This window comes from Temnothorax americanus, unplaced genomic scaffold (genome assembly GCF_048541705.1).
Source record: "Temnothorax americanus isolate GAGA-0224 unplaced genomic scaffold, ASM4854170v1 Scaffold57, whole genome shotgun sequence".
NCBI classification, from domain to species: domain Eukaryota; kingdom Metazoa; phylum Arthropoda; class Insecta; order Hymenoptera; family Formicidae; genus Temnothorax; species Temnothorax americanus.
In genome coordinates, this window is record NW_027509721.1 from 933743 (window position 1) to 959502 (window position 25760).

The 25760-nt window shown below is 43.0% G+C and overlaps 1 protein-coding gene across 4 annotated transcripts in view; it reads right to left on the reverse strand.

Moving 5' to 3' along the window:
* The window catches only part of Mical-like (MICAL-like protein), an 80849-nt gene that overhangs the window by 10018 nt on the left and 45071 nt on the right, over window positions 1-25760 (reverse strand). The window contains exons 1-4 of one of the 4 annotated variants that reach the window (XM_077419623.1): window positions 20052-20603; window positions 12067-12361; window positions 6301-6479; window positions 1666-1754 (exon numbers count right to left, since the gene is read on the reverse strand). In XM_077419623.1, the coding sequence (XP_077275749.1) occupies window positions 1666-1754; window positions 6301-6479; window positions 12067-12218 (420 nt within the window). In that variant the 5' untranslated portion in view covers window positions 12219-12361; window positions 20052-20603. Of the gene's footprint in view, window positions 1-1665; window positions 1755-6300; window positions 6480-12066; window positions 12362-20051; window positions 20605-25760 lie in introns of those variants that run through there. The other 3 variants (XM_077419625.1, XM_077419624.1, XM_077419626.1) reach the window with 3 other exon arrangements.

Here is a 25760-nt window from a genome sequence, read left to right on the forward strand (position 1 = left end):
TGTACTCGCTGCCGTTGGCGAATGCAAAGCGTTCTCCCGACCGCTTATTAAGGACAATCGTTCGTATCGGTATCTAGGTAGCAATAGCGGACATCGGTAAGTACGACGAAGAGTCCGGAATCGGGATCACGAAGGCGGTCGGCATGACTGACAGAAGCGGTCATTGTTATTGGCGACGAAATCACCGACTAAATGGGTCCCCGGGATAGATACTGCGTGCACGCCACCCGCGCGTTTTTTCGCCCGGGGGTTCCTTCGCTCCGTGACCTTCGGCGGGTCTCCCGAGTCGTTTTCTATGCGGAAGAGTTCGCAGGCCAGTCACGAGACCGCGACGGTTCGACTTTGCGACTCTCGTCGCACGAAAGCCTGGAAAAAAGGATGCTGCGCGAAAAGTTTCGTTTCACGAAAGGTGATAAATGACAAACGAAGTAGATACATCACAAACTTTCGTACTTGCACAAGAACAAGCTTCGAATACATATAAAACTAACACATTTTTGAAACATCGACGAGCGGTCGCAATTAATCATTTGCAGAAGGCACAAGCCACCGAGAGTGCAAAGTATTTTCACGTAAGGCAAACAGCATAGTTGCGCATTGCATAACACTATGTCCATCTATCGCTATCAATTTTCTCGAACATGTAAAACTGATGAATCCTGAAATGTAATCGACACAAAAATATAATCGATCTCGTCTATTTAGCGTGCGCGTGTGTCACTATGTGTGTGCGATCGTGTGGACGAGCGTCAGACCTATCTCTTCCCGCCGACGCTTTCATGTTCGACCGATCATCAAGCGAGATGATAATGGAAAAAGGGCAAATGTGTGTGTATGTGTTTGTATAAAGGTAAAAAAAGGGGGACACTCGCGCGTGTGTCGATAATAGGCGCGTGATTACGCAAACGCAATGGCGATGGCATTTACTGTTGGCTGTTGTTGCAACGCGGAATGACGCCGGTGTCAAGGTAAACCGCGCATGAACGGGCGATACACCACTCGAGGTCTCTCTTCAAGACTCTCGATCTAGCATGGGAAAAATCCGAATTAGATTTTTTTTCGAAGCCGCTAAAACGCATCTTCGCCCAAAGATGAACGGCGAAGTGGGTCGACTGGTCTCGCAATGAATACGTGGTTGGGGGGGGGGAAGAGAGAGAGAGAGAGAGAGAGGGAGAGAGAGGGAGAGAAAGGGAGAGAGAGGGAGGGAGAGGGAGAGGGAGAGGGAGAGGGGGAGAGAGAGAAGGAAGATGATGATTATTAACACATTGAGTGGCGTCGAAGTCACGTAAACATGTGGCTCACAAAGTCCGTCCGGTCGTTGCTAATTCACGATATCCCATTCGTTGCGAAAGATAAAACGCTCAACAGAATAAAAAGATTTACAAGAATAACGATCTCGTATGGTAAATGTGACTCGCGATTGCGTAAGTTAACGAGGAGTACTCAACGTGTTACGACGCGCGGCGGTTCTGCGCTCTGGAAAAGCTTGAGGAAACTTCCAAGCCCGCGATACGTACGAAACTGCTATACGTATTATAAAAATTACACAATGTCGTTCATTGAAGGAGGGAGTCGGGCAAAAGAAAAAGTTTCGAGAAGCGTGTCTGCGTCAATCGATCGATCGACCGACTGATTGATCGTGTTGTAATTATAATCATGGTGTACCTTTTGTTTAGGAGATTCCGGAACAGGGGCGATCCTCTCGTCAGCGGTTTCGGTCGTTCTGTTCGTCGCCAGACGGCTGGGCGAAGATCCTGAGACAAAACGTTTAAACATTTTCTTCAATCCTCTATTATTAACAATTGTTTTGTTTCTATATATTAAAATAATAACTTTTAATAGGAAACATGAGTTAAATTACGAGAGAACATTGGAGCACAAAAAGTTGCTTATTTAACGAGAAACTTGAAGAGGAGGTAGCTGTTTCGTTTCAATTGTCTCGATGAATTGTGCCGACGTAATTTATGGAACGTCCCGTAGAAGTTTCCTTCGTAGGGTGAATATTTATGCACGGAGCGCTAAAAGTACCGCTATTGTGGCCGACGAGTAGCGGAAATATGCTTCTGTTTGAAAGACAATATTGACTTTTTTTGCAAAGCGGTACGAAGAAAAGTCCAACTCGGCGCGTTTGTATAAACGCCCTTATTTATGTCGGTGCCGATCAACCTGTGTGATCCAACGTGTAAATTCACGTGACACATTTCCGCATAGCCTTCCTTCCAATGTATAAGAGACGGGAATGCGAAATGCATTTATAATAATCAGGCTTCGCTCGAGGAAGCTTATTTATCTCAGTTTCTATATTCTTTCGTTTTATTACCGGCGCGATACTGCTGAGCGCGACGCGTTCTAAGTACAGAGTCGCTCACAGAGTATCCTCTGGGTCATGTTCCAAAACTCACTCTGGGTAACTAAAATCTATAGTTTACGTCACGTACACTATAGCATTTTAGTTAACTAGAGTGAGTTTTGGAACATGACCCTGTAGTAGCAGAATTCGATAAGTGTACCTCCACCTTCCGCTGACTATCGTCCGTCCGCCCGAAGCGCCAAGTCTAATCCCGACCGCGAGAGCGCGGGGCCTAATGCAGCTATAAAACGAGCAAGACGTCGACTACCGAGCAATGTGGTAATTTCCTCGTTGCATTGCAGATAGTGATTTCAGGAAACGGTATAGGTCCTCACGTTAATTCGCAGCCGGGCGGGCATTTATTATACAATGCAACGGATCGTCTTCCTATCCGATCGGGATTAACCGTCTTTCAAAGGTTAACGGTACGGTTAATCTGCGGGAGACTGGAATTCCGTGAGATTAGAAGCTGGGGAAAAAGATGGACTTTTTAATAGATTACGGCATCACCGCCGGATATCTTGTCTCTAGCGACGCGTAGAGCTCAATAAGCACAAATGATAATATTCTCGGCAAATCGCGCGCTTCCCTGTTCTCGCGAATGCAGAGCAGGGAGAGAGGGATAGTGGAGAGAAAAGATTAGAGATCACGACGCGAGAAGCACGTTATAACATCGACACTTTGCGTAACGAAACGCCGCCGGGTTTCAAAGCGAGCGCGAAGCCGGCAGCTGGAAATCGAATAATTCACGCCAATCTTCTTGACGCAGGTCGGCGAGGAAAAAGGATCGCGATACATGAAATACTTATACATATATCCTTCGAATTTACCGTTAAAGTTTAACTTTCGAAAGTTTCAGGCGTTTTACGTATCGCGGACAGCGCTTTAATAAATGAAGAGAGGATCGAATCGCTAATTTGTTCTTTAAGAAACTCTTAAATGAGCATCGTTCTCTCGTGGGATGAAATAAATTCGATCCTTTCAATAATTACGGCATCTAATAAATCAAAGACATTTACGTACACGCTGAAAAAGTGAAATCCTGCTTGACAGGCATACTCGTCGCGTATAATTCGTGAGGCGAATTTGACTCGTTTGTCACCGTAAAAGCGAACGAAAATCATAACAATGGCGAGGACGACGCAATAACGTTCGTTCAACAAGTGGTTGTAAACGATAACGTAAAAGGTCGATGCCGTTAGTGGCAGCTATTTTCTGATCGAGATGGGAACGGCGAAAAAGCCGCGGAAAAAGGAATGCAAATCTTGCGGTGGCTCAACAAGTGGCTACTCAAATTTTCAAAGCCGGCCCGCAATCGGACAGCCGGGCTAATTGCGCCTCTGATAATCAGAGCTCCAGCGGGACCGATAAAAACGACGACTTAAACGTCGTCAGAAGTTTCCTTTGCTTTTTACGAGACGCCGCTCTGCGTCGCGTTGTCGCTCACGAGGAGTGCGAGGAGATCAAAAGCCGCGATACTCGTTGCGTCGTGACTTAAATGGGACGAAAGAAATTTCATCGAAATATCACGTCCACGTCATGAAATCGTTGATCGAGAACAAAAATTAATTTCAAACGAATTTCTGTACTTTGCGTCCCGAGATTCACGTTGTCGAGGCAGATATCGACCTTATATAGCGCCCGCGACAGACGTCACGCGTGTGATATTAATCGAAGAGGACAATTGTGCGAGAGATACGCCGGTCCGCTCCGCGAAGAGGAGAAAGCTATTAGAAACCAATCGCTGACACGAGAGCAATCGGCGCGGCCTATTTGGCCCATTTGGTAACGGGCTGCGCAATCGTGTCGAGCATATGCGAGACATTAATGCGTTGCGACGTTTCGAACGTCACGCCTGTCGATCGGACTCGTCTGATTTCAACCTGAAAACGAACGTGATGTGCGTGCCGATAGAACGCTTTTTTCGCAGTCCGCGCTTCTCGGAATCACAGATGTCATAGTTAGAGACACGACGCGAAACATCGCTTGCCTCGAGGAAATTTGTAATCGTGCGTATAAAGTAAAATCGAATTTATTGGCTCTCCCATACAGCACAAAAAGTTGAAACAAAAGTTGAGACGTTGCAATGTTGAATATTGAAGTGTAAATATCTTTTCAACGTTGAATTTATGTGTTGATTCTTCTACATTAATTCTTTATGTTGATATACAACATTGAAACAGCATTGAACAAATTATCAATCTTTCCGTGCTATTCGCATCAACGATGCCGCTAAGCGGCACATGACAGTAAGACCAACTCGTAAGTTCAGTTGAGGGTGAATATAAAAGTAGGCCCCCAGCGAAACATAATCGCGACATCCGAGGGTCTTCTTTTAGATCGAGGGGAATAATCCAATCGGAGCTGAGGAAATTTCCAATAGTTGTAAAAAAAATATGTTTTGCTAAACGCAGCCAATGTTAATCAATATATAACAATTTAAAGATGTATGTCAGATAGCTATATATAGTATAATTTTGTTTTCTTGATTAAACAGTGTAGAGCTAATCTCAGAAATTATTCATAAACAATATGGTATCATTGGGACAGAAAAACCGTAAAAATCGCAATTTTGTCCCATTTTTGTACTTGATATTGTTTAAATAAATCATTAAAAAATTAAAAAAAATATATAACCAGAAAATCTTAAAAAACCGTAATTGCAATTCTCGATGTCATAGAAGTGTACCATAAAAATTTCATAGATATACTTCCCATGTAAATATCATAATATGTATCTCTGCTCATGTACGGTAAAAATGAATGAAATTTTTATGGTACACTTCTATGACAAAAACATTTGCATTCCTTAGATTGTAGGCAAGCAGCAATATACTCTCGGTGGGTTGCCATCCCCATCTACAATTTCCGAGAGGTGGCGATCGAAATCTGACAAAACCGTCTTGGTCCTAACTGGATTTGAACTCGGTTCTCCGGCTCACTAGACCAGCGCACATATCTCTGCGCCACGATCGCCACTTCTGGCGATCCATCGGGTCTGTTTGGCGGCGGTTGCGGCATACATCTTTAATTGTTGTTGCATTGTTTTTAATATTTCCCAGTTAATATATCATTACAAGATTTTTGAACACTATAAAGACGTGTTATATACAAGTATAAGAAAAAGAAAGTATCGGAATCAGAGAATAATCATTAATAAAGCTAAATGATGAATTACAACGTCTACAAAACATTGTAATTCAGAGGACATTAGACGTTTGTACAATATATTTTCAACGTTGAAATACATTTTGCAACGTGGATGCAATATTGCAAATTTTTTTGAGATTTTGATTCAACGTTTATGTATTGTATGGGTCTTTATAATATAGTTTCGATAAAAGTCATATGAAGCTCAATCTTTCGCGACGAAGGTAAAGTGAATTACGCAAATTAAGTTTGTATAAAAATTTCTTTTCGTAAAATTTGCGTTGAATAATATAAAAGACACCGCGATGGTCGACTACGAGTGTAAGAACGCTCCTTCGAGAAAAAAAATCTTTGGCTGTGATGTACTTTTTCCGACGGGATTGTATTTCGTCGACAGAGTCGTCTAGACTAGGGAAGAGATGAAAAAAGCGGTCGATAGCCAGAGAGTGAAAACAAAAACTAGCACCAAAATCGTCGTGTATTCCTCAGACTATTCGCGCGCGACGTACTTATTTGGGTCAGACTCAAATATCTTCTGAAAAAAATATGAAGCTGCCGAATGCAGCCGCTGATGTTAGGTATGCTTAAATTATTTCAGTTTCAAGAATTCAATAGCAGCAAACGGCGAACAAACTCGAATCGAGGAATGAATTTAATTAAATCTTTCAACGCATTCTGAGAGTTAGGGAATGTTTACTCTTCGCGTAATAAGACGTCTGAGACGATTCACGATGCGAGCATTACTTTCTTTAATAAAGCCAGCCCGCTCTCGACAAAGAAAGTCTCGCGACGGGACTCACCTCTGAAAGTTTGGTAAAATTGCGAGAGGTAGGTGAGAATGGACAATCGATCGGGCACCGTGCAGGACGCCATGTCCTCGGCGTCCAGGAGCGCAGGGATCCCAAGATGCTGCTCGGCCGTTCTGAAAGCCAGCTCGTTGTTTCTGTACACATCGTCCTTGTTCAGGCTATTGAAGTCGCTGTAACAAAAAACGAAGTGGGACGACCTGAGTTTTTATCTCTCGCTAAGCAGTATTAATCTTCTGCTATCGGTTACTTCGGCGCGATTCTTCGGCCACATTTATTCCGCATCCGAAGGCCACTCGATAAAACGTCGAATGTGTAAAAAGGATTCCTTGAATAAATCAGATTGCTGATTATCCTGTGGGCGTGTATGGTGAGAGAATCGCTTTTTTCATTAGACCGCCGTTGCTGAATATGTGAGTCGTAAACGACGGCGGTTAAGTATGCCCGGTCTTTATTAAAGAAAGGACGGTCGTGCGAAATCCGTCGCAGTTATATCCCTCTTAAGGTAGTCGTCTCGTCAGGGCATGTATTAGATAAAGTTTTCGATTTTTGATTTTATATCAAATTATATGATCAGCTTTGCAGTCGATTTTTTCTGTGGCTCCTTACCGACTATTTACTCTAGAAAATCGATCTCGAAAATCACAAATTTTGCATTACTTCATACAGACGGCAAGAAAAAGAAGGCTCTATCACGGTTTCAATCACATATTTTCGCATTTTTCGATTAGATGAAGTGAGAAAAAACATTGTTTTTGTACATTAGATTTCGAAGAATCCGATGCAACCATAAAATATATAGTTTACCGGAGATTTCGCTGCTAATTTTTTAGTTTATTTTAGTGAAAATGCGGTAATCGAGCAGACATTTTTTGGTCGAGGTGAAGTTGGGAAAACTTGGCAACGCCGCTGGCTAATCACTGTAGTTGCAGGTTATGAGGCTCGTCTTTTTTAGCCGAAATGGATAGTGATTGACACCCCTGTCATGCATTTTGAAACCCTAATTCAATCGAAAAGAAGATGTAACCTCACTTGTAACCTTTCTCGACGACTCGCATGATCAGCTGATCAAAACGGAGTCAAATGAGAAAAATCACATAATTTGGAAAAAGTAACATACTTTGTCACGTATAAAATTTTACACCATAATTCATAAAATTATTTTTTCCTTAGCAAAAATTGCCTGAAATATATTTCTGAACGTGAAAACCTACAAACAGTCACATGACTAGCACGTAACGATACGCCTACCTTAATAAAATGAAAATGAGCAACGGATGTGACGCTGAGAAACAAAGCACAACTTTGATTTAAAAAAAATCACTTTATAATTTTTGCAAACGATTTCTCTGCGACACGTTTGTAATTTTCTAACTTATTGAAGTCGGAGTGTGCAGCGTGCTGTCGGCATGTATACCAAAATATATACATGACAAAATATGTACATAACAAAATATGCCGGAAATACGTAGGCGAATCTAGCAGATTGCATCGGGGAATGTAACGCAGTTAAATTTTCGCATGACTGAAAAGGTGCCACGAATGTGTAATGCATCTCGCACGTGGGCCACGGATCTGCCTCGAGATCTGCCCCCGTTATCGAGATGGGCCGTCTATCGAGACATATCATTTATGAAGAAATGAAAATGTAATAAAACTTTAATTAAACGGAAATAATCTAAATTAAGAAAATCACTGTTTCCGCATAGATGCTCTACCGTTTCCGGCTGTCTGAAATGGTTGATTGAGTGATAACGTTACCAAGCTAAAGCTGTCGGTGCAATTGCAAATAAGTGCCGACTCGTCGAAATAAAGTCGTCGATATTGCCGACAAAATTTTCCCTGCATCCCAGGATCTATTCAAAGAGACGACTCGGGATCAAAAGTCCTGAAAAGGGAGCTCAAGTCCTCGGAAAGTCGTAACTAGAAACCTTAAACTCCGAAAATATAATATTGCTCTTTTATCTCGGCGACATATCTTTCCCGCAATTTACAACCGATTATTGCATATTACGATTTACTCTCCTGACACTTCTCCTTTTTATGGCACAATGATACCCATTTTTTTTCGCGACTGTCTATATGCCGGGCTACTATACGAGTGCTCCACTTTTAGGTAAATCGATATGCACAGGCCGCATATTGCTCGGCAGTTGAAGTAGTACTTGAAATTCTAGGTCGAAAGATGAGCACCTGTTCGATGCTCGAGTTCGGCTGCTCGATTGATAGCGAGATAGCAAACCCACGCGGATGTAAAACTTTTGTTACGATTTATGTAGAGCGTGAAATCGACACGTCACTCATTCTTCGCGAGCGCGCATTGTGCCTACAATTATGTCAGACAATTCAGTATTGTGAAATTGCGTCGTGATTATCACGGATCGAAGCAACGTGAAATTCTAGGTGATATATATATCAAGTGTTTGCGCGATCATTTCTCTCGAGCGTATATATCCGCGGGAGAGAGAGTGCCGTCGATAATACTATACAACGGAGTATCGTTTCTTCGTCGACATTCTCTAATAATTTCCCGCAGTAAAACTCTTGACTCGTCACGACTCGCGATAAATTCGGGATTTGATAGACGACGGGCGGTCGTCTGGGAGGTCACGATGAGTCAGAGTTCCACCAGACCGGTGCCACACCCATCCTTTTCATTCTCATCCTCCCGTCCTTCTCATCTTCATCTCCTCCTATCGCAGCCTAAAAAAAAACCTACACGAGTTGACGACTCGTCTTTCAGCTTATTAGTGATACTTCATCCACGCGCGCGTGCGCCATTCGGTGCTAATCGTCGTAGGTATATTTCGCGAGACTCCATTTGTGAAATTACGACAGGAAGAACGAGATTCGCTATTAAAGAATGCGATTCTAGCGCGATAACGTTACACATCGGATGAGAAATCGCACGACTAAACGAACGATATCCAACAGAACTCCGTAGAGATAGTGCAGAGCTGCATATATCGCGGCATCAACCGTCCAGCTTTGAACGCAATGTTGCGAGCGAGCGAGCGAAAGTTCAAACCGCAACACAGCTCCACGTTATGCCCATAAATTCTCGCACCTATCCTTTGCTGCCCCGCGTTTTAACGCGCGCATCTATAGAATTAACGTAACCCCACGAATTTCACCAAAGGCGCAAAGGTCTCCTCTCCGCCACACGTGCAGATTCTTCTTCGATCGGTTAGGTATACACCTGTCGGTTTTACTTTCACTCGCGCCTCCTCGTCAGAGATCGCCAAGATATTCTCACGTGATACTCCTCTTCCGGGTTATTCTACCCGGCTCTTCAATTCAGCTGCTCGACAATAAAAGGTCGACCGCAAGTCGCGATCTTTTTAATTTTCAATCACCTCATACTTATTATTAGACAGATACTTAGACAATAACCATCAAGGAGCGTTATACGCATCGCGACACGAAATCTCTTTGTCTTTTGTTGGAAGTTAAAATAACTCTGAAGTTCTGAAGTTCGCTTTGAGAGGAGACGAGGAATGAAGGCGAGGAGAAAGGGGAAAATTTCGTTTCAGCCACGGGAACGGAAGGTAATAGAAGAAAACTTCTCGCTGTTTTATTGCCTCCCTCCGCCGTTACGTCCGAGTAGATTTTGCCGGACTGACCGAGACAATAAGAGGAGGAGAAATGAAGAATAGCCTCGCAACAATCTTTTCGTCCGCGATAAAAAGCGAATTCCCTTCTTCGTGAGACCTTGACTATTGAAGCGAAGTTCTAGAAGGAATTCTCATACGAACAAACATCTTTCCCTACAAAAAAAAGGACGTCGCCTTCTTAAAGACGCAATTTTTTAAACGTGTAAATTTATATATGTCTCTTCAAATGACTATTTAAAAACAACATTCTCCATTTAATTATAAATATTGAAACAGATAAAGGCATATATTGCGTCTATCAAACCCCGAAAGTGTCTAATTCTACCCTTGACACAAACTCAAGTGTCAGGGATAGAATTAGATACTTTCGGGGAAATAAAGTCGATAAAAAGCCAGAGGACGAAAAAGCTTTTTATAGAGAGTCAATAAAGAAAGGCCGGGGGTCTCTCGTTTCGACGGTCAAGAGTGCATTTCTCTTAAAAACGCCACTTAATCTATAACAGAACACATTTTGTCACAACGTATCGAGGTACAACGGGCAATAAACCAAGCCGCAAACTTTTTCGCAGTTTATTTTCAACACATTTCGAGTCGTAGGTGATAAAATTATTAATCTTATTAAAAAATTAAATGTGCGTAACTCGCACGAGCTTTCTTTTGCAAGATTTTTTTGGCAATGTGCACGCAATGGCACAAATGTATTTTTGTTCGCGTTGTTTATTCATTCGCGTTTAAAGTATCGAACGATCGCGATAATAATTAGACGTTTTCAACTAGCAAGAGATATTTATTTGGACGGCCGCCAGAAAAGCTCGAGGTGTTGTCGTTAGCCTTCATGAATGTTTGAAAATAAATCTCTGCGATGGATGTCCGCGATGTTGTCTTGCCTTTTTATCCTAGTTTATTGATTATGCGCCGAAAAGAATAATATATGCGGAAGAAAAAATATCGTCAAGTCGAACGTTAACATCTGGAGATTCTCGTATTTTTTTTTTTCAAATTGAAACTTTAAATTGAAATTAATTAACTTTATTATTCCGTGAAAGAATGCAAATTGTCAGCGAGTATTATCTGGACAGTAAAGAAAGTAGGTTACTTTCCATAACACATTGGGCCGCGTTATGCAATATGGAAGTGGGTAAAACGTATCGTCGACAGACTGTAATTTGAAGAAAAACGTTTCGAAAACGTTAATCGATCAAAAATAGAATATTTCCAAGCGAGGATCTCGGGATGTAGAGCCGCTCTCATATTGCATAACGCGACAAAATTCCGGCTGCATTCCGTTATCACCTATAAAACACCGGGGCACAGCATATCCTCCGTGTGATGGGTGCAGACTCTGCTGTTGCTTTATCGATCGTCAATTCACTGAACTTCTATTTTTAGAAGGACCTTCCCTTCGTCGTTGAGCGCCGGCGACGCGAAATCCTGGGATTACTATGAAGAGGACAATCCGTCCGGAGTCCGGAGATGCCTCGGAATCACCGGATCTTTGCATCTTTGCGATCCCCAGATTTCTCCGCGATATCTCAATAATTCCTCGACTACTAACGCATTTGGACACGGAGGTCCGTGAATTTCTCAATTTTTTCACACCTCTCTTTGTTACACCTAATATCTAAAATCTAATACCTTATATACCGAATCGTTTCGAAATATTCATATCGAGAAATCTTCTCGGTGAGAATTGACGAACTGCACATAATTAAGATGAGATATGACCGAGTCGGACGACAAGACGCGTGGGGACTCGAGCTTTCTGTTACTTAATTTACGCATAATTAAGATGAAACGCAGCCAAGTCGGACGATGAGACGCGCGCGAACACACTCGGGAATTCTCTCTCGCTTAATTTACGAGACAATCGGCTTAACAAGAGCAATTTGAAGTCGCGCCAAGAATCGAGCAACGTGTGGTTTAAATCGCACTTTTAAGAGTATATATACGATCGATGACTGGAATCGATCGTTCCTACGGAATATTATATATATATATTATCGAGAGAGCACCCTGCACCATTATAAAATTCGTTCGGTAAAACGACGGAAAAATATACTTTCGCGTCGTTATCTGTGTAAGATGATATCTTTCCGGAGATATTTACCGCGTTACAACGGCGATTACATACTCGCTATAAACTTACATGAGGTCCGGCCGAAAGTGATGAATCATGGCGCAGAAGGCAAGCCCGTCTCTCCAGGAGGTGGTCATGTTTTGCACGTTTACACCCGGATAACCGTCGGTTATCCGACGGCACCAAAGCTCCAGCGCCTTCGTACCGCGTCTCTCACTCATCGTGCTTACGGGTTCCTTTTTCCCCTTTCTCGCTTTGCGAGAGAGACTTCCTTTAGCGGCCACGGACCTTTCTTTCACTCGGCCTGCTCCTCTATGGCCTCTATATCGTTAGTGCGATTACTTCAATAATACTAGTTTGGCTTCTGAAAAAGAGAAACAAATTTTTTCGCATGATAGATTTGCAGCTATAAATGTGCAGTTATTATTTGTTATAGTAACGAAATGATCAGAACGTTAAGTACATCCTAAGATTAATCCGCGATTCGGCTGCTGTTACGTGTAAATAAATATGAGATATTTTCCCAGACATTTCTCGCGAACGGTTTTAGTGTCACGGTTGTCGCGGTTAGACAATGTCAAAAGAAAGGAAAGGAAGAAAAAAGAGCGAGGAAGAAAGGAAGAAAAGCGGAGTGTCACCGCAAATCGATGGCGCCGCTCGGGATGATCGAGTGTGCGCTTTGTCGTAACGGGCCACGACGCCGCTCTCGAAAACTGTCGCTAGGATAGCGGGAGGAGGGGGGGGGGGAGATTGCGAGCTGTAAAAATCGCAAGCGCCGTTCGTTGACGGTTGGAGACCGAATGATGTTTTGCGCAACGTGAAAGCGGGAGGCTGCGCGCCGCGTGAGCAACGAGTGAAACCACACGCCGCATGCCGGGTCAAGCGTGAAACCGCGCGCGCGCGAGCGTATTTTACGCGCCGCATTCATTAACCCTTCGTTATTATTCTACGCGTCGCTTCCTCTTTAGTACATTGAAGAATCCGCGAATCGAGACAGTTCGCCGAAATCGATGTAAGGACACCGAGGAGAGGAGAGAAGAAGGAGGAAGAAGAAGAAGATATCGTAAACCGCGCGGTTGATATTTCACGTTACCGGTTAAAAATTCAGGAACCGACGCTTTATGTAATGGGAAAGCTGAGTACGACATAGAATATTTACAAGTCGGAAAGAAATCGCATTGATACTTTATTTTCACCTTTCTCGCGAATTGCCGAGTGGCAAGTCGATAAATGAGAAAAGGAAGAGAAGGTGGTTTCCGAGAGATCCATTCAGGGATCATCCTGCTTCTCGCTCTATACGTGTGACGTTCAGATTAATGTCAGGCTCCTTCTCCGGTTTTAGCGCAAACACGAAAGTGGACCAGCGACACGTCTAAATATGTGATTCGTAATTGCTTGAAAATGCAATAAAGCAGCGCTGTAGTATTACGCATTACGCGCGATATCATATGGTATATACGCGAAAAACTGGAACGGATAGGTAGTTAACGGGAAAGTACTCGGTCAATCTTCGCGTTTAGTCGAGTCCGACCGGTTTTCTACTAAACACGGCCTCCTATCTATAACAACGCTTGTCTAACTATTCCACGGGCCTATTTCGCGGAAAAAACGCCAATTTCCAGTTTTTGCTCGTAGCCTATACAGCGAAACGTTTATGGCTCGCAATTTCTGTTATTTGTCACGTACACAGATCGTAGAAGCAAAACCTCAGCTACAATATTTTATTGTCAACGCACTTTTTTCACTCTTCGGAACTACGCATAGGATTTCCACTGCTTTTGTATCATCTCTTCTTTTTCTCCGACAACTCCGCGACACACTTGTTATATCGACTTTCACCGGCGGATAAAAATCATTATACGTTTTATAGTCAGGAGAAGCCATCCGAGCCTCAATGTCCGCTTTTCCGTTCTCGGAAGAGGAGAGAAAAAAAGGGAGCTTCGACAAACGCTCGTGTCGGACAGTTTTTGTATAAATTACGATGTAATCAGGTTCAGATCAAAGCTTTAAAGTTTCCGTCGTGGTCGTCCCGGTAACGTCGAAGGATCTCGCCTTTCCTCCGTTGTTAGTCATTAAGCTCCTCGATTGCAACAGTATCCCACCGTTGCGCACCGTGATTAATGGTCCAGCCGTGAGTGAAACGTAAGTGCGCAGAAATAAGTAAAAGTTACACGCGGCCTTGTTCACTGTTCGCCAACAGCCGTGAGGCTGTAAAGGCCGCATTACAGGTGAGACCCGCCTGAGACAGAGAGGGCGGATGTTCCGAGGAAGTGAGGGCCACAGCCCTGACGGGCGCATAAACGAACGAATTTGTCTCCGGCCTCCGCAACCGGTTACCTTCGTGATCTTTTCAAAAAGTAGTCTTATAGACGTTTCGTCTCATCTGGTAGTGCGATTAAAGCTGATTGGTTAATGGATAACTATAATCGGCATCTTCCGCTGGCGACATCGTAACGCTTGATAGTCTTACCAGCGATTTTCTCGAGCCACTTAATCGTTAACGCCTGCGATAAGATCATTAAGGTGAAAACCGGACGGGCGCGCGTTATTTACGAGTCCATTCTAGAAAAATCAGGTGAGAATCGGCGGAAACAATTGGAGTGAAAGTAAAAAGTAAGATAAAAGGGAAAATGATTAAGCGCATGCGGGGTACTCCGCACCGAGATCGACCACTCATGTGAAGCAAAGAGAACTCGACAATTCGGCGGAGCATCGCTTTCGCGCAATTTAACGCAACATACCGCGCCCGGCTTGGCGCGATGCGTACTTTCGCGAAAAGCTAATATTTAACGTATGATCACGCAGTGAGAAGAAAAAGAGTATCGAGCGTGTCCGCGGGCTAAGCCCGAAAGCACGGCTTTCGATATCAAAGAAGGGTTTCGCCGTAGAGCGAGCCTTTCGAAAGACATCGATTGCCCGCAGCTCGGCAAAAGTGGAGGTGCATCTATGTGGCCCCGCGAGCGAAGCCGCGTTATCCCGAGTAAGAGAGACAGAGGAGAGACCTCATGAAAGATTCATGCCGGCGAGGAAGACGGCCTACGGCGTCGCGAAACACCTGCGGTAACCACCACTACGACATCAAGTTTCACAGGAGATTAGGATGTCCCCGATATTTTTACAGTTAGTCGCGTTTTGGAATTGAGGAGCGGACACCGCGGTGGTCACTTCCGACCGATATACATAGGACATCTTACGTGCCTCGCGTTTATATGTCTCGATCGACGACCGAGTGACACGGTTAAGGATAACTACGGAGACGTTTCGTATGAAATTGCGAGATTGACTTTCTCGCGTGAGGAAATCTCGCCCGGCGAACACAAGCGCCGGCTTCTTAATTTGCTCTACTTATTCACGGGTGTTCCCGTCCGTCATTACGTGAACTATCTAGAAGAGCAAATCGGCGTTCCTCGAGCATTTAACATTGCTGAGCGTTGTTTGCGAGTCGAACTGGCAGAAACGCAGGGCGAGAAACCTTGGAAAGCTTTCGTTTCAACAATCATTTGCTACACTGCATGGTCTCGCGACTCGGCGCAAAAGTGCGCGAAAGCACTCGCAATCCGCAGCCGCTGCTGATGCTGACTCTCGCGAAAAAAGAAATGTCGAATGTGCGATGCTGGACTGTTTACACAACTCTCTTCTCTAAATTCTAAATTTCTTCTCCAGATTTTCTCAGGTGGCATCGAATTTTTCGTCTCTAGCCATTATCGAGAGGATGAAAGTCGGATCTTGGACAAAACGTTAAATATCTGTTTTTCAGGATCCGACTTATGTACACGGTTAATTAGTTGAAAATCTGGCGCGCGTCAAAAACGCTTAACATATAGTTAACGCATCGTGTGATAATGTTTACGCGTTAATGTTCCTACGTGCTCGCGATTAATTCCACGGACACGATTCTGCTCCTCGAGAAAAGCGCAAGGGGAGTTGCGGGCTATTAGGAGGAATAGCGCCGAGAGACTTTCCAACACATATACCCCATTTGCCGTCATCTCCATGTCGTTAACGTCTACTTACGCCAAATTACGTGGTTAGAGAAACCGACATACAAATTCATTCAGTAAAAAGCGCTAGAAAAAAAATGGCGTGCTCGCCGCGACAAGAATCTAACGTGTACAACGTATCTTTTTAAACATATCTGCACTTTACAAGTAAAGAATCGTATCTCCATTATTAAAAATTTAGAGAAAACAGGATTTAAAGTTTATTTCTATAATAAATTTCCAATATGACTTTTCTAAACATTATATCTTAGGAACTAATAATAATGGACATAGATCCCCTTTTACTGTTATACAATGTAAATTGTATATTGGTATATTGGAAAAAGTATTACCTCTAATTTCGACAAAAACTCGAGATGCGATTCTTTACCTCTAATTGTAAGGTACAAATATAGGAGTTGATGAATATTTAGCGCGCTTGGGGACAATTATTCTTCCACAATCTCTATTGATTTGCAGGTCTTTAGCGTCGCGGATCCGGTATTACAAGGAACTCCTTTAATCCTTATAGAAATCCTTCGTTATCAACGACCTCACTGTGGATACGCAGATCCTCGAGTTGGTAATCGCACTCTCGCGCAGCGCTCGGCTCGTTGATAAACTCGCGTGTCCGTTTGCAACAATTAAGGATCGCACTTTAATGAGCGCAATCGTCCCAATCGCAAAAAGCGGCTAACGTTCCCGCTTGAAAATACAGTTGCACGAAGAAGAGAGTCCCCGTTCGTAGCGCAGCCGGTAGGGTGATCTGTGAAATTTATTACCGCGTCGCGGGACGGACTAGACGACAGCATTGATCATACGGATGCGTTTTAACGAGACGTATGCCTCATTATTATATGAGAGCGAGGTTCTTATTACATAATAAAAAGGATCTTTCTTCCCCATTTCCATCCTCGTATCCTGTTTTATTAGAATTCATGACAAGCGCAGTAGATCGGAATTGATCATCCCGCGTAAACCATCTCATGAAAAACGGGAGGAAACCGTCGTCGTCAAGAGAGCCCGAGCTTTAACGGCCAAGATTGGCACGGACGAAGACCACGGTTAAAGCGCCTTCATAAAGCTTGAAACGCGCGATCGTTATGATTTAACGATATGGATACAAAGTATCGTGGACGTAACGGAACAGTGGAGCGCGCCGTAAATTCCGGAGCTTTACGGCGAACGTACTTTCATGAAAGCGTATAAAGCGCGTCTATCTTTCTCGTGGAATCTAATGAGAAAAAAATCGATTCGAGGATCGTGCGAGAGGCTCGACCTTGATCCCGGTCGAACGAGGCAACACGTACACGGCACCATTGTTCGCCAATCGCCAAGATCACTTTTCCCTGTATCCTTTCTAAAAAAAGGCATATTAAATCGATACTCGCATCTCTCGAAGTCTTCTCGAAAGTCTCGAATTGCTTTGTTGGCTCTTTTCCGCGATGCTGATTGATTGTGTTGCTGCGCTAACTTCGTGAGCGGCTGTCATAGCATATTTTGACACAGTTGTGTGTAATATTAAAGCTAAATAGCGCGCGCGAAGCGCGCGTCTGTAATGTGTAGTCGTAAGAGAAAAGCGATCGTATATCTTCGCGCGGACTGAAGTCGGAGCGTAAGGAGGCGAAAAGAGGAATTGTAGAACTCGCGGCATATAACCGTTGCAACGCGCGTACTTGCCAAAAAGGGCGCAGAGGTCCCGAAGGGGCCCAAAATGATTGCGAGGGGCAATCAAGCACGTACCGTCGGTGGGAACGCCAGTTCCCTTTCCTTCCAGGAAGAATTTCAAGTTGGCGGGTAGGTGGTCACGCGATTGCGTCTTATACGTGAACGAGACGCGGACGGCGGAGCGAGCTCAAAGCGAACCTCCGCATCGGACCGAGTTAAAGACTACCTGTCCGAAAGCTGGTGTTGTCGAGAGTCTTTGGCTCGGCCGAGGTCTTCTCTTCCCTTAAAAAAATCCGCCCATCGGTCCATCGACCCATCGTGCGATCGGAGGAGCTGGCCCCGTGACTGAGAGCAGGCCGAGAATATCGCCTCGTATCGTTCTTGCCCATAAAGAGATTGTTTATCAACGACTACTTTTAGAAGCGGTGACTCACGCGGTTCACGCAGATACACAACGTCCCTACCGAACCTGTCCATCGTCAGCGTAAACCGCGGGGAGCCCTTGGCTCCGCCACGCACAAGCCTTTTATCTCTCATTTCCGCCGAACCGGGGTTTCCTCGTCGTCGTTTTGCTCGCACAAACGAGCCTTAGACGGGTTTTTAGCCGGCGTGACTCACCTTTTTCTACGCTTCGACGTGCGTGCAACGAGATTCGGCCGGTCACCGTGAAAGAACTCCCCGCTGGAGGAAGTACACTTAACTCGACACGTATCTTAACGGCGCTTCTCTAAACGTGCGAATGCATATTATTATAGAAAAAAGTGTTTGTGACTAGAGAAGAAAATTTTTGAGATACCGAGCGATCCAAAAATATCCATCGACGATCGAGAGAAGACTATTGTTTTGTCCGATTAAAAACTCTCTTGTTCAGATCGAGGAAAAAATTTATTTCGCACGCGAGCGACCAGATGGGAACCGTCTCGCTGGTTTATTTGTCGCAGGCGAGGACGGCGACCTCGTTTGCGCGACGTACGGGTAATCTTCTAGCTATATAGGGACGATACTCCGCGCGGCGTAGCGCACGTATGAATATGTATAGGATATTGTAATGGAACTGATACACACAGCTTGGCGCGGAATTGGCCGCGTCTCTCTCTCGCGCGATAAGATTTATCTCCCTAGAAAACCGATTGCGTCGCAACAGCCGCTAATGGATTTATCAGGAATGGAAATTCTGCCGCGGGAATACGAGAGTGTACAGTGTATCCCGGAGGGACGAGTCACTTAAGGAATCCATTACGAGGAATGGAGATTGCCGTACTGACGCGACGGACGCGGCGCGACGGAGGTGACGCGCTAGCAAATAGGCGAGGTAGAAACGCGCGCGCGAGTAACTCGTAAACTAAAAGGATAACGAGAATCGTGGCTGTAACGCGCCTGTAAGAAAAAAAAACCGGTATATTTCGTGGTCTCAAACGCGCAAGGTCGCTGCGAGGAGCGGGTTGAGACGGGCGCGTCCGAGCACTCCGAGCGCGTTACGAACACACGAGAGCCGAACAATATTCGGCACGGTGCGCTTCTATCTATTGTTCTTTCCCTCGCGTGCACCTACACGCGGGCGTGCGCGCGCGCATATACGCGTGAACCGAGGATACCGTGGGAACGGGCCCTGGCATAACAGGTAGGAAGACAATCTCTCTCTCTCTCTCTCTCTCTCTCTCTCTCTCTCTCTCTCTCTCTCTCTCTCTCTCTCTCTCTCTCTCTCTCTCTTCCTCTTTTACCGTGGTTCATCACGCAGCAGCTCAGCGTGCATCCGTGCGTGTACCGACCTTCATTAAATTTTTATGGATATTCTTATTAACAGTAAATACAAAGGATCAGCATGACCTAGGTGTCGTCGGGGAGTATACTACCTTAACAGCAAATGTATATTCTGAGAATGTTCAGAAAATATCGTAAAATATAAGATATTATAAGAATGTTCTCAGTATATTAAGACATCCTTATATAATATATATTCTATAGATATACAGAATATTAATGCTGTTAGGATAGTATCACCCACTAATACACTACTACTACTACTATCAACAGTAATCTCATCGTTTACATTCGAATACTTACGCAGAATGCAAGATAAAGATATAAAAACGATCTTCTTTGTTTCCCTTTCGTACGCAAGAGCACGTCGAGAAATGCGTAAACACGGTTATGAGTTATGATAAAGTGTCAGGTTGTATATACAGTGACATAATCGTGAAACTTGCGTAAATAGAACGTTTCGCGTCAGCGCTCAGCGCGAGAATGCGCGTTACGAAATGAACAAAATCGAACATCGGGGTCGAGTGTTAAAAATTGAAGCCTTTAATATTTAATTCCAACGCGCGCGGGACGCGCGCAGAGATCCTTCTACAACTTTATCGCCTTCCGCGAAGTTACGCATTCAAGAGGAGGTCCGTTACTCACCTTACGTCACTGCACGACCAACTACTCCGCTCCTTTCTTCCGGAGCCCCGCTCTCTCTCCCGTCGCGCGTTGTCCACGTCTACGAGCACCGCGCCGTTACGCCATTTAGACTCGCTCCGGGGTTCCTCCCACTAGTTGAATGCAAACCTGACAGTCGCGACCGCGAGCGCAGCTTGGTTCCAGCCCGAAGTGGCTACGTGCTACGTGCGTGTCGTGCGTGCGTCGTACGTATGTACGTGCGTGCGCGCGCGCGCGCCCGCGCGCGGATCACGACCGACGCTCCGCAAACAGCGCGCACACAGAACGACGTTCCTAACCTCAACCTCAACCTCAACCTCGACGGCGCCCCGTGACGGTGATCGTGACGTGACAGGATTTGCGCTTGGTCTCCGCGCGGGGTTTATCACGCTCTCGGGTATAACGGCCTCCTCCTTGCGATGCGCGCGAGAGTAAAGCGACTCGAGACGGTACGTTAACGATAACGCGCGCGTAATATCGCGTTCACGGCGCGCGCGCGTTGCTGCGAGTGCTGCGACCAGCTGCGACTGAGACGCCGCGCGCGGCGTGCACAGTTTTAACGTGACCGGAGTACCGGACACCGGACGGCGATGGCCCTGTCCTCGTCGCGCGGAGCTCGCTTTCGCTCTCGCTCTCGCTCACGCCGCCGAGTGCCCTACCCGCGAGACTGCAGGCGCGTTTAGATTAGATACTTACATTCGCGAGACTCGTTTCTCGATGCGTGACTGGTAGCTCTATCAGCGTTATCGAGTGTATACAGACGTCGGATAGGGTAATTTGAACGCTGCTAGCCGAATATACATTCCACGTTTTTCGTCCATGATTAATCTTCCTAGTTCGATCGTCCAAATCTTAACTCTTTCCGAGTATAATACCTATTAGTAACAAATTCACGGAAATGTTTTGTTATCGGTAGAAATCAGAAACCGCGCATCCACATGATAGATAGCCCGCGTGATAATGAGCTGTCCATGATCTCCGATGCCTGCTCATATTTCGCGCGTTATCTCGTTAAATTACGCGATATATTTGTTGCTCATCATCTCTCAGACAGATATGACGCAACGCTCCCCAGAGAACATTATGACGTCTTTAAAACTTATAAACGTTTTATTTTGGACATATTGTAAAATACAAATTAATAATAGGGTAACTCGGGGGAATATGCCAGTGTGGGGAATATGCCACTCGTTGTGTTTAACAAAGCTACGGCTAAAAACGCTCTTGTAAATACCATGAAATTGTTCATAGTTCTATCTCTGATGTTTTACATAAGTTTTGTTTATTTCCTGGCAGTATTATAGTTTTTATTTTAATAATATTATTGAAATTCAAAGAAAGTAATAAAAACACATTTTTTACACGTTTTAAAACACATGTTTTAAGGGGCCTTTTCATGCTGACGCTCGACGCTTGATTTAGGGCGTCAAAACTGGTCACGTGACCAACTTCATCGGTAAGAAGGCGAAAGAGCATCAAATATGCGAGCGTCGAAACAAGCAATTGACTGAAACGAGCGTCAAGCGTCAAAGCTGAACACAGTTGAGCTTTTGCCATTTGACGCTGGAATTAAAAAGACTGTCACGTGACCTATCACGTGATCAAGTTTGACGCCCAAATCGAGCGTCGAGCGTCAGCATGAAAAGGCACCTTTAAACAATAATGCCTCAAATGTATACAAGGAAGACTAAAAAGAAAAAAAATGTAGTTAAAAAAAGTGTAGCTGACAGTTATAAAATTTAAAGTTATACAATTTACAAGTTTTAAGATTTCAAGGTTTTTTAAAATTTGTAAGGTTTAAGGTTTTAAAGTTTTTAAGATTTATTTTTCATTTTAATTTTAATAGTTGCAATCCAATATTATAATAATTTTATATATAATATTACAATTTAATTTTAAAATATTATTTTTTATGTTAAAAACTATTTGTACTGACTTATTTTAAAGATTATTTGTACTGTTTTTATGATTGAAGTAACTTTTGAAGTTAAATTACTACATATTTGTATGTAGTATATTATTTTATACTATGTAGCATTGTGGCATATTACCCATATGGTTGGGTAATATGCCATTTTGCAACACTTTTGTATTTATTTCTTTTTAATAGTAAACAATCAAAATATTTTATTAAAATCATGTACAAATGACAGATAAAAGAAGAAAAAAAAGGAGGCTAGTATGCAAAGATACTTCAAAAAGAAACAAAAATAGAAAAAAAATTAATTTTTTTAAGTGTGGAATATTCCCCCGAGTTACCCTACGAAAATGTATTAACAAGAAGGAAAATACGAAAAAAAAGCTAGTGTTGCTTGTAGTAATTAATATGCTATCCTGCTATCAATTCAAAAGTATGTCACTTTATTATAAGAGTGGACTTCACGATATAACTGACACAAATTGCGTGCTGTATACCGTGATTTATTTATCATATTCTTATACTACCTTTCATCATATTTTACGCGAAACGGATCCTATCAAAACTCATCTATCGGTCGAATAATGCAACATTTGCATATATAAGTCTTAAAGATGTTATGAGTAAGACGTCTTTAAAAAACATCAAAGATAAGACGTCTTAAGGTATCTTGAATAAGACATCTTAAAGACGTCAGAAATAAGACGGTCTTCAGACATGCATGTTGTCTAGGATCCGCTTCTAGCTCCGTGATGTCACGAATTCTTTCCTGACTTGAAATTCTAACGGCGAAACATAGATCTCTTTTACAATTTGCATAAATTGCCAAAAAGATGAGATGCCTTTGTGCCCGCATGAACCCCGACGAAAACTCGTTACGCCGGCAGCGTCGGCCAGGTGTTACCAACGCATAATATGTACAATATATACCAATATACCTTTGAATCGACAAAAGATAGAGAACAGTCCCCTTTGCAGGGGTACTTTTCGAGGGAGCGCGTAAAAGCGAAGAAGAAAAACCGGCAATTGGCCCGTTTCGGACGAGGGTTCGATTAAATATCACTTTCGCCATCGTCAATTACGTTTGCGCTAAACATGCAGAGTATAACGAACATCTAATCTAATCCTGCGATCTTAGCCGTCCGATCGATCTCACTTCGCGCGATTGTGACTCGTTGTCGCGGTATGCTATGTCGTGCGTGGTAGTCCAAGATCTCAGAGCTCCCAGACGTAACTTATTTTGTGACAGACAAAATGTGCGGGACATTGAATAGCGATTATATGAACTTTGAATACCTGCGTACCTGCAAAGGTGGTTAGACGGCCGATTTACAGGTACCAGGTGAGAAAAAGGTAAGTAAAAATAGGACTAACTTAACTTAAATTCTGACGGCTGATTTTTATATATACTTTATAAAATATTATTACAAAATAATATTCAACACTGCCAGACACTTTTCGCCGGCCATAACTTCCGCCAGACGCTTTAAAGCTCCCAATAAAAAAAATGAACTTTACTTACATTCTGACGCTTGATTTTTATATATGTTACTTAGGGGACTATTTTAAAACTATATGTGCTTAGCCAGACAAATCGTAAGGGTCAAACATCCTCTCAGACACCAAAGACATTCAGCCGTGAGTATGAGCGCGAGGGTACTATGCACGCGTTTTAGAGCGAGTGAGATATCTATGTGAACTGATTTGTTTTTTTTGTGAATAATAAGTTGATTATCAATAATTATTCATTTAAAAGTATTTTACTGTCCCTTAATCGTCCTGGTCATCATCGTTAGGGTCAAAATTCAAAAATCTAACCTAAGTTGTAGCTTTATATCTTTTTCACAAAATTATATTATCTAACTTAACTCAAGTGACATGTATCTAACTAAAAAGTGGTAGCTTTATATCTTTTTCACAAAATTATATTACCTAACTTAACTCAAGTGACATGTATTTCAAAAAAAAGATGTGAAATCTTTATTTTCTTCTTCACAAAATTATATTACCTAACTTAACTCAAGTGACATGTATTTCAAAAAAAGATGTGAAATCTTTAAATTAAATTGCGCCAATTGTAAAGAGAATATGTATATTGCTTTGAAAGATAATTGTTATGCAACTACTTTAAAGAAATAAAACCCAAGTGGTATCTTCGTATTCCTATTCAAGGATCTTCTTATTCTAAACTCAAGTGATAAGAGCTTCTTAATTCTCTTTAACAAATTTTTAATATTACAAAGAATTATTTTAATTACAAAGAATTAAAGAAGTAACAGAAGAAGTGACATAGATATCTCACTCGCTCTAAAACGCGTGCATAGTACCCTCGCGCTCATACTCACGGCTGAATGTTTTTGGTGTCTGGGGAGATGTTTGGCCCTTACGATTTGTCTGGCTAAGCACATATAGTTTTGAAATAGTCCCCTAAGTAACATATATAAAAATCAAGCGTCAGAATGCAAGTAAAGTTCATTTTTTTTATTGGGAGTTTTAAAGCGTTTGGCGGAAGTTATGGCCGGCGGAATGTGTCTGGCAATGTTGAATATTATTTTGTAATAATATTTTATAAAGTATATATAAAAATTAGCCGTCAGAATTTAAGTTAAGTTAGTCCTATTTTTACTTACCTTTCTCACCTGGTACCTGTAAATCGGCCGTCTAACCACCTTTGCAGGTACGCAGGTATTCAAAGTTCATATAACACTACTCAATGTCCCACATTTTGTCTTTCACAAAATAAGTTACGTCTGGGAGCCCTGGGATCTTACTCTATGGGTTGAAGTCAGTCGTTGTAAATCGCTTACGCGACACGCGACATAGCCCAGTCAATAGAGCCCGAAAAAGCCGCTGAAATGGAATTAATTCCGGGAAGCGATTTTTTCTTTGACTGTTTTAGAGGGTCATGGGTAGTCTAAAACCGGATTTTCGGGATTTTAACCCTGGAGCGTTACCCGCCATTTTGATTAAAAGGGTGATTTTGTAAATATCTCGCTTATTTTCAACTTTAGAGTGAAAGTGGTGATAACCAAACTTGTAGAAAATTTAATACTCTGCAATTTTGATCCTTATTATTTTTCACCTAGGATCGATATGAGTCTTAGACTCGAAAGTAGGAAGGGGAGGGGGGGTAAAATTTTATTATTTTCTTTTAATTTTTTGAATAAGCGCGCCATAAACTCTACCCCCGTGGTGATGTGGAAAAGATGTTTTTCATTGTACCAAGTAAATTTAAAAAATAAAAAATAATAATAAAATTTTACCCCCCACTTTCGAGTCTAAGACCCAAAATATCGATCCTAGGTGAAAAATGATAAGGACCAAAATTGTAGAGTATTAAATGTTCTACAAGTTTGGTTATTACCACTTCCACTCTAAAGTTGAAAATAAGCAAGATATTTACAAAATCACCCTTTTAATCAAAATGGCGGCTAACGCTCCAGGGTTAGAATCCCGAAAATCCGGTTTTAGACTACCCATGATCCTCCAAAACAGTAAAAAAAAAATTGCTTCCCGAAATTAATTCCATTTAAATGTCTCTATTGACTGGGCTAACAGGCATAAAATCCCGCGAGCTATTGGAACGCGCGTACCGGTCAATTGTTGATCCTTCGCGTTTCGTCACTCGAGACAATCGATGATCGGCTGACACGTTTGTCGGCCGTTCAACACATAACGCAGCATCGGCTGCGAAATATCACTGCCGTAATAACACTCGATCTCGCGCGGTTGCAATTTGTCGACCGCTCGGTAGCCTTCGGAATCGCGCGCGT